This window comes from Bolinopsis microptera, chromosome 10 (assembly GCF_026151205.1).
Source record: "Bolinopsis microptera isolate Bmic1 chromosome 10, MBARI_Bmic_1.0, whole genome shotgun sequence".
NCBI lineage: Eukaryota > Metazoa > Ctenophora > Tentaculata > Lobata > Bolinopsidae > Bolinopsis > Bolinopsis microptera.
Genome location: NC_087081.1, coordinates 7,675,922 through 7,686,084, shown reverse-complemented (window position 1 = coordinate 7,686,084; position 10,163 = coordinate 7,675,922). Strand labels below are relative to the sequence as shown.

The following is a 10,163-nucleotide window of genomic DNA, read 5'->3' as shown; positions in this document are numbered from 1 at the left end:
AAAAAGACAGGTCAAAGGTTTTGGGGGGTTTAACTAAGGAAAAAATGGTGGAAGGGGATGCGTTTACTTGGGGGATTTCCCAAGGGAGGGGTTTTTAAATGGTTTTTTATCCTAAAGGCTGGGGGGGGGGGGGGGGGGTTAACCCCGTGATTAATCCCTTCAGTTTTTCCTGGTTTACTTTTCTGTAAACGTGTTAAAGAAAACCTCCCCCATGGTTTTTTACCCCCCCCCCCCCCCCCCCCCCCCCCCCCCCCCCCCCCCCCCCCCCCCCCCCCCCCCCCCCCCCCCCCCCCCCCCCCCCCCCCCCCCCCCCCCCCCCCCCCCCCCCCCCCCCCCCCCCCCCCCCCCCCCCCCCCCACCCCCCCCCCCCCCCCCCACCCCCCCCCCACCAACCCCCCCCCCCCCCCCCCCCCCCCCCCCCCCCCCCCCCCCCCAGACAACGCCCTTCCGCATTGCACGCTGCCCTCTACAGTCTTTTACAATTGTACCAGTATGATTCTCGGGTCTAATTCCTTTCAGGGGGAAAAAGGTCATTCCAGGGTCCTTCTCAAGGGGGGCTTTCTGTATAAATTTTAACATCTTCATCTTTACCCCCACGTAATAAAGGTGTATCTCTGCCCAAAGTTTATTTGCAAAAAAAAGTTTAACTTTGCAAGTATACTTTACTCCCCACATAGTGCCAAAAATTAAAAATAATCTGATATTTTTGTCATGATCTGAGTTTAAACACCAGATAATTTGATGTGAAAATTTGCAAAACTTAAACATTTAGTCATCATCCAGATAATATCTCACATTGTTGAAGTACGGTTCATGAACGATTCCCACAAACCTAAAAACAGAAGCGGTGAAAGTTTTGAGATTTTCCATTTTCAGCTGCAGAACTACGTCTTTCTGCACGGATTTGTTAGCTGTAGCCGTGAGTGCTACACACGGACATTTGTTTATCACTCGAAAATCTTTTATCTTGAGGAAATCTGGCCTGAAAACAGAACAATTTGACAAGATGGTATTGGTTATCCAGAACAAAAGTAAACTTTCAGATCTTCAACAAATATTTACTTTCATATCTTCATAATATTATATATTATAATTTTGATAATTATATGCGGTTAAAAAATGGTGTTAAAAGGTAAACTGTAGACAGTAGATCTAACAATGTAGGCACCTGAAGTCATGACCCCACTGTGACACACAGTGCGCCTCATCCACAACAAGCAAGGACAGCTTACCCCTCTTCCTCAAGTCCCCCATCAGCTGTGGAATTAGCCAATAAATTGTGAAACCGATTTAACAAATATGTTTTGATGAGGTCTGAGGATAAGGTATAACCGACGAGTTATACCTTATAAGTTATATAGGTCTCTATAATCTTTTTTTTTAATATGGGCTACGCCTAACTCCCTTTAAAACCAATGGACCTAGAAATCTTCTAGCAACTGTTTATAGAAATCAGAGACTACAATGTAAGGAAGAAACCTGAGTAGCACACAAAAATATGTGGTTAGTCACGACTCACGTGGGAAATCACGTGATTGATGGTTGGACACTCACAGATCTAAAAGAATCAGTAGCCAGTAGTTCCGGAGTCACGTACAGGAGCTTGATGTTCGGGGTAACCAGGTTCAAGTCCGCCATTATTGAGATCCGCTCTGATTTCTTAGTTTTACTGTTCAACGCGGACGCTTTTACTCCCTTGTCTTTCAGCTGTGTCACCTGACAGATATTTTGTTAATTAGTTGATATTTTCGAATTAATAGATTGTAGAACAAGGGATTTTAAACGTTTTCATGTTTTAGAATAAAGTGTTTTAGGCTTCAATTAACACTACGAAACAACTTGTTTTTCTTCCGCATGATCTATACTCTAAAACTAATATCCTCAGATTATTAAAATAACATAAAATGCCATTTCATTGAAATGACTACTTTGTTTTCAAACAATTTATTACCTACTTTAATTAGTTAATTAAGAAACCATTAAGAAATATGTGCAGAATTAAAACTATTTTCACGTGATGCCCATATAAGGAGAGAACAGACCTGGTCCTGTATAAGAGCGAGGAGGGGTGAAATAACGAGAGTAACTCCCGGTAATAGAACTGCAGGTAACTGGTACAGCAGCGACTTACCTGACAGTTTACATATATTAGTTAATTAGCTGATTTAACTAATAACAGGTGCCATTAAACGTTAACCACAGTAACATGTAAGTTACCATGGTAACCGGTAAAGTAACCATGTTGAGTTAGTATTGGGTGTATGCAGGATTATTGTTTAGAACCATGATGTTAATCAGAACTAAACAAATTCACATAAAGAAATAAAAGTAAAGTAAGCTAAGATAAGCTAAGATAAGCTAAGATAAGCTAAGATAAGCTAAGATAAGCTAAGTAAGCTAAGATAAGCTAAGATAAGCTAAGTAAGCTAAGGTTGCTCACCGGCACCAGTAGGCATACACACGAACACATCACACAACCCCTCAAACACAGCTTTACAAGCTTCTTCCTGGAGCGAGGTCCTGAACTTATCAAACTTAAACACTCTCTTCCTTTTCTAAGATGAAAACGGTAATCATAGCCTATCGTTTATTAAAATCCGAATGGATGAATTAATCAAGGTAATGTTCCCTTTCAACACAACTAAACAACAAACCAAATGCTTGCTCACCGGTGTGACGCAATCGTATGGGCATGCAGTTGTTCAGATATCTCTACCCGACGAAGGCGTCGAGACAATTATCAAAATTATGAATTTGCGCCATACTGGACACATTTTATATTTAATATTTGTGGTTTGTAGAATTTGGGTCATCTACTGCAGTATAGCGTAACTGGCGGCATAGCATGTCCACTCGGAGGGACGAAATACCGAGTCCATAATCACTGCAAGTTAGCAAAGATAAAACAACAGAGCTCTATTGAAAGATCTACCACCTGCACCCTATATTCACTCTTATTGAGACTTTCCCTGCACTCTGTGCCAACACCTGATTCATCAGACAAAATTACTTTTACCTCTACGGACTATAGGAATGCTAACTTAGAGAAGCTCTGTCTTGAATAGAAAACGATATAGATAGGGTTCCAACTCAGCTGTAACACATTGTCTCTTCGTGCAGTTATTTCAAGATAAAGATAGATTGTCTTGCAACTTCTAACTCCTAGAACCCACTTATGTAACAGAAAACCAAACCCTTGGATCACCAGGCATCATTAACTCCATCGACAAGAAGAAAGCTAGGTTGTATTTCGGATTATGGAAGAAGACTTGTACATTAAAACTACCTGATGGGGATCCAAACAAGCAACATATACTACAAGAACTTCGACAAGTTTCTCACGCTCAATAAAGATGGCAAAGCTATGTGTATATCAAAAAATCGAGAAGTACGCGCATGACTCAAAAAAAGACCTGGGAAATTTACATTGACCGTGGCAAAAATATTCTAGATGTAAAGACGATTTTGTCATAGATGGCTGAGAGTTATTGCAGACGAATAATTGTAACAAATTCTGTGAAAATTTTACTCTCTTGCAAGTAATCTCAATAAGAAAAATGTACTGTCAAAAATTAGTATTTTCTCTGCGACCAGTAGAATCATTGCTCAGTTCTGTTATTTTCGGTATCTGACTCCATATACCTGCGTGAAAACTATATGGAGAAGAAATTATAGAGGTGATTCGAGATTTTTCAAAAGGTTAAGCCAGTGACCCACCTGTAGTTGTTGTAAATAAACGGCAAAACTCATTGCAGGGATCTTTGGCTAGCTTTTCAAAAACATGTATAACAAAGTGGTACATTCACTAAGTATTTTTAAAATCTCGGTAATGTTATTCCTATTAACAGAAGACAATAAAGAAGCATTGAAAATTATCGGCTGTATCAAGATTACCTTATCTTGGTAAAGATCTTCGAGATGGTAATTTATAACGCATCATAATTTTTCACAATCTATAGGTGTAATAAACGACTCACAGTTTGGATTAGAAAAGGCCATTCTACACCCATGTTCTCACAAATTATAGACTCCGTTATAAGTTCTGGCAAGCCAATAAACTGTCCTAGGGTTATTCATTGGACTGAGCACAGCCTTCGATCACTTGATCACGATATTTTTATGCAAATCACTGATTCTACGGTATTTGGGGCACAGCCCTTAACTTACTAAAAGCTATTTGATAAACCAGAAATGCAGTATGTTATGTATAAACGATGTACATCAGAAACAATGGACGTGCAATTTGAGTACCACATGGTCAATTCTAGGGCGTTACTTCTATTGTATCTGAACGATGATAGTAAACGCTTTTCAGACAGTGAGCTGAAATTTGTACTTTATGCTGATGAACTAATATTTCATATAAGACAATAGAGAAGAACATACAAAAAAGCCAACTTAGTACTTAATATGTCTCGATTTACATGAATGTACATATCTTCATATCATGTCCAAATGTGCTACTTACATTTTAAACCTGCCTCGGATATGATGACTCCTGTGCACGGACCAGACATCTTGCTATCCTGCTTGATGAAAATATAGATCAATATTCATCAATGGTAAGGTTATTATATAAGCCAAGGATACCAACTTTTAGGTGTTGTTTTAGATAGTAAGCTAAATCTGGTTGCCCACATGATACTTGTAAAAAACTGCGATATATGATGGTGCAATCTGCAGATTTCGGCTTCGATACCTTCTGAACTTTATTTGAAAATTATATAATGCTTCTTTTTGGAATCACATCTCAGTTACGGTTTAGTGTGTGGGGTGTTTCCTCAAAGAACGGTCAATGTAGTCTTTTAATCACACAGAAGCACTGTATAAGATCCCTTGTGGCGACCTTGATTCTATTTAGATAAACAATAACATGTGCATACTAGACCAGACACCGGTATGCCAAAAACTTGACCATAACCACTTTGAAAAAGGGAACATACAAAAACCATTTTTTAAATAGAATAAAACTACTTACGCTCAAAACTTGTACAATTATCACTGCATCTTCGAATTTTCTAAGATTATCAAGTCCCACATACTGCCCATACTCCCCTTTATGAGACTTTCAACATTTCAAAACCGTGCAAACGAGTCTCACGGTTTTTCCTAAAATAATCAAATACCTTGTTGTTTATGTCAGCCATGCTTTGGAAACGCTGTTCATAAAAAAATTTTTACTTCAAGCAATTGCTTAGAAACGTCATTAGCTGATAAAACTGAGAACAAAGCACTATTAATCAAGCACAGGCAGATGACTTAAAAGATACTACGGACTTCAAACAATTTTAAATTGCGTATCAAGTATAATTGCAGCGGCGCCACTTACTATTACTTTCATGATTGTACTATAGACAGAAAATCTTGCCAAATCGATTTTGGCGCTTTTTAACAACTGTTGGGTGAGAATCCTTGTCAGGTTTTTGGTTCTCCAGGGCTCATCGTCTGTGCATACGGCACTTTGGGAGAGGCAGATTTGTGTCTATAAAAGAATCTTGTGTAGCGAGGGACTGCCAATGCCTTGGTGGGCTAGAATACACCGTTTAAACACTCGAGGAAACTCCGCACAAGCCATCGGTGGGCCTTGAATTACGCCTGTCTCGGGTTACATATAGAGCCGACAGCGTAGTGGGGCCACCTTATTTGTACCAGGACTATACCGGCAAACGATGACTAACCGGCCCAGATATAAGCAAAGATTTGGCGCGCAGTCATAAACAGCGGGTGGCGCACTGAACTGCTTCCCGCTAGTACCAATAACACTCACCGACTCCCCAAGATGTCACTAACTCACGCCGCGGTGCGGTATGTCGATCATGACAAGCAAACACCGGATTATACACTTGTTAAATTATAAGCGTTTGCTTGACTGTACTCTACATTAATTAGCCAGTGGGTTGTGCTGCCCCCTGTTTGCAAATGTGACCGCCCCATGGAGAGTGTAAGGGGAGTATCGCTACAATGTGGGAGTGTAATGGGAGTATCGCTACAATATGGAGTGTAATGGGAGTACGCTACAATGTGGGAGTGTAAATGGGAGTATCGCTAAATATGGGAGTGTTAATGGGAGTATCGCATACAGTGTGGGAGGTATGGGAGTATCGCTGCATATATGGGAGTGTAATGGGAGTATTCGCTACCATATGGGAGTGTAATGGGAGTATCGCTTCAATGTGGGAGTGTTATGGGGTATCGCTACATTGTGGGAGTAATGGGAGTATCGCTTCAATATGGGAGTGTAATGGGAGTATCGCTACAATGTGGGTGTGTAATGGAGTAATCGTACAATATGGGAGTGTACGGGAGTATCGCTACTTTGTGGGTGTGTAATGGGAGTATCCGCTTCAATGTGGGTGTTATGGAGTATCGCTACATTGTGGGCGTGTACTGGAGTATCGCAAGACAATGATGGGAGTGCACTGGGAGTCTCGCTACATTGTGGTGTGTTTTGGAGTAATGTATAGTTGTTACACATCACAGTTACCACACCAAAAGTGCTGTAAGGTGTGTATGGCCATTAAATGGACCCTGGATCGAACTGTAATTTCTGGAGTCGTAAATATGATCCTGCTCCTGTTATTTATGGACTGAGTGAGGAGTCACACCTCACGTGACGTCACAAACCCTCACGTTTAGCTCAGCCACTCCAAATGGAGTAGTTTCAATAAACCCCAGTTCCCACCACCTAACACACTATCAAACGTTAGCACACCGCAACGCCATTAGAACCTACGTCTCACCAAGTCTCAAGAGCAGCATTATCAGCACGGAAGTCATCCTGTTCATGGTCGTTGATGCAGGCCAGGGTAAACACCAGAACGTCCTAGTGACAAGTTAAGTAAATCTCCGGAGGTGCAACCGATTCGGTGATACTTGGCAGGTATATCTCCAGTGGCCTCAGGGACGGGGCTTAAGCAGATGGATGGACTCCTGGGGGAACGGGGGGGGGCTCCCAAGTGGAGGTCGCCATCCTCTATTGACGGTGGTCTGGGTGTCGCGAAAAAAACAAAAAAAAAAAAAAAAAAAAAAAAAAAAAAAAAAAAAAAAAAAAAACCATCTTTTGTAATGTTTTTAGATACTAAAAATCTATATCAATAGAAATTTTTTTCGGAATGAATTAATGATTGATATATAATATCTGTATTCGGTAGGTTATTGGTATTGATATTTGATTATATTGATTATTGTTATTATTGAACGAAGCTAAACATTAGACTAGTTTATATACTTCTTTTAAGAAGGGACTGGGTATGAACGACAGTTTGTTTTTTTTTCTTAACATTTCTTATCCACACATGAACTCAGGAGGCAAGGTCTGGTGTGGTGCGTAAAACTTTTGGTCTGCACTCTCGATCTGTATCACCTGGATTCTTCTCGAACGTATTTTGTACAAATGTATATACATTATAGTCAATCATCGTGCTACTCAAGTCCACATAAGATATTGATCTAAAGTTAGTGCTAGTTATATAATATAGGAAAATATACTTTTGTCGGCTTTAATGATACTAAATAAAATTGTTGTTTCTTGAAATTGTGTTTTCTTCTTATTGGACTACCCATTTTTGCTTTCGTCAATTAATATCTACCTAAAAAACGTTGGACTCTTAACTTGCTTTATTTACGTATTATTCAGAGTTAGTATATTTTGGATTCGTTACTGCTCATTATCTGTAGCTGTACGTGACAGATTGATGTGAATGTAGGCAGCATTTCTTTATTTTATATTGTAATAGAGTGCATTTCTTGTTACTTGGTGTAACCAAACGGAGAATTTTCGTTTTTGCTCTTTCATACAGTTTTTTTCTAATTCATCTACTTCGATTTTGTTTGTGTCATCTGAATAGTATGAACTTGCCCAGATCAGTTGTTCTAAATAGTCGTTAACATTATATTATAAATAGCAAGGGGTCCGAGACAAGAGCCTTGGGGAAACTCCAAAGAGAACAGGCAGGCTGTCAGACTCTTCGCCACAGTTCAGAGACATATTGATATTATTAGAGAGATAACTAAGCGATGAGTCTATTGGCGTTTTCCAGTATTCCCATAGGTGTCTAGGTTTATCTAAGTAGTTTTCTCATGTGAGATCGTGTCAAACGTTTAGTAGATTCAATAAATATTTCCAAGTATCATGCAGTGTTTTTGCTAAGGACAGGTTTCTTGTAATTCACTGAGGAGTTGAGGGCATGGCCTTCAACTGATGTGCAAAATATAATGACTCGACTTTTCTTTGATCTTGGAGGTTTTTAAATACAGGAAGCGCGACGAATTGGACTCGTCAGCGGTAATATATGGGAAATTGGACCAAATCTTTTACGAGTATCTCAACCCGTTAAGACTTATAATTATCCGACTCGACTAGACTTTGGCGCTTCAACGTCCGAACAGAGATAGTTTTTAGCCCAAATCTGTCTATCCAGCATCGAATTTGATAATTTCTAATTGCCTCATTGCTGTCGTCAGAGTCTCGTGTCCTTCGAAAGGATGTCAATTTGTTGGTTTATAACTACAGGACGAGCGCCGATTTGGACTCCTCAATTTGGAACAAATATTGTTGCGCGATGCACTACTGGGTCGTGCGCGGGCATCAAATGCTGCTTCTCGCAACCACAGATCTTAAGCAGATCGGCGAAGCGAAGATTGACTTCGTCATCCAGAACCAATATTTTGAATATGTTGGTCTCCAAATATCAAAGATTTTTTCCGCCTTCGGCGGCGCGCGCTTCACGCGCACTAAGTGGCATTGCAACGTAGGTCAAAAAATATTTTCGTGTATCACCGTTAAATGTTATATATGTAGTGCATGTGTAGTACTCCCCTTCGGACGATGTCTGAAGGGGTTCCGACAGAAAAAAGTTGATGATAAGAAGTTTTCACATAGCATGTGCTACGCGTACTGCGTGACGCGCTCTGTTTCACAAGTAGGATAGGCACATACAGATCGCCAATATAAGGATGGTACGTGTGCGCGCGCGCAGTGCTGACAATAGCGTCGTATTAACCCGGGTGCACGTACAACGTGTGCGATGCTTGGTATCTATTTGAGGGTTTATGTCTTTCAAGAAGTTTTTCGACGTTGTAAATCAGTACTACAGAATTGTGGTACAATAAGAAATTAGAAATTTTACATCTACGATTGAAATACAATTTGAATTAAACAGATTACATAAAAATATAAGTATTCTTTGTATATTATAATGAAATCTAAAAAGCCGTGGTCACACAAGGAAGCTATTAGTTTCATTTTTAGTCAGTTTTTATCGCATCAAAAATATCTGTCCGACCGAGTACTACGCCAATAAATATAGCTCTGCAATGACACACAAACGTATAATTTCCACAACGTATAATTAACCACAACCGATAAAATGTTGTTTTAAACCCCCAACTTCACGTGGACGGCGTACACTGTTACAAAGACTAATTTAGATTTATTGTAGAGATTTGTACTAATTTATCAATTTGAATTGCATGTATATAATTTTCATATGATTCGGTCATGAATGCTATATAAAACTTTTTACGTAAATTAAACAATAATATGTATAAATAAATATAGACATTTCATAGATGAATTACGGAGATTACAGATTGAAGTATAAATGATAACGAGATACATAACCACTTCGTGATCGCAAGATACGGATTCATTTGCATAAATATAACATATAACAAATCCGGTGACGACACCATCTTCCTCGGACGCATCATTTCACTTCGCGTTCAGTAAGAAATAGGTTACGATCTTTCAGTCCATCATTGAATTCGTGTTTCAGTAAGAACAGGTTAGTTCTTCAGTACCAAACTATTGACTTCGTATTCAGTAAGAAACAAAAAAAAAATTAAACGGGTTCTTTCTGCAGGACACTACGACCGGATGCTGATAAAAGTACATGTTGTCATTTGACATAATTTACCTTTTATTATGTAAATGTAGAATATATAATCTGTTATCGTAAAACAGCAATGATAATTTAGCCCCTATCACTTGATCGTGCTAATATTTATATGCGTAAGATACTTTTTGTTCTTTACTACTGCACGATCGGTTGAACTTGAAGTTTGGGGAGAATAGTGGACTAATAATATTTTCACAATAAAATGTATTTAATTTTAATTGCGTTGTGAGGATGTTAAACATTGAAAATGAAATGATGCGAGGA

General features: G+C 39.3%; 1 protein-coding gene across 1 annotated transcript; it reads right to left on the bottom strand.

Moving 5' to 3' along the window:
* Window positions 1-768: 768 nt before the first annotated feature.
* LOC134821561 (ATP-dependent DNA helicase Q5-like) lies at window positions 769-5,147 on the bottom strand. The gene is made up of 6 exons (XM_063832266.1): window positions 5,127-5,147; window positions 2,441-2,555; window positions 2,043-2,131; window positions 1,555-1,716; window positions 1,169-1,257; window positions 769-982 (listed from the first exon to the last, which is right to left on the bottom strand). Exons 1-6 carry the CDS (start codon window positions 5,145-5,147, stop codon window positions 769-771), a joined length of 690 nt encoding a protein of 229 aa, XP_063688336.1.
* Between the last annotated feature and the right edge of the window lie 5,016 nt (window positions 5,148-10,163).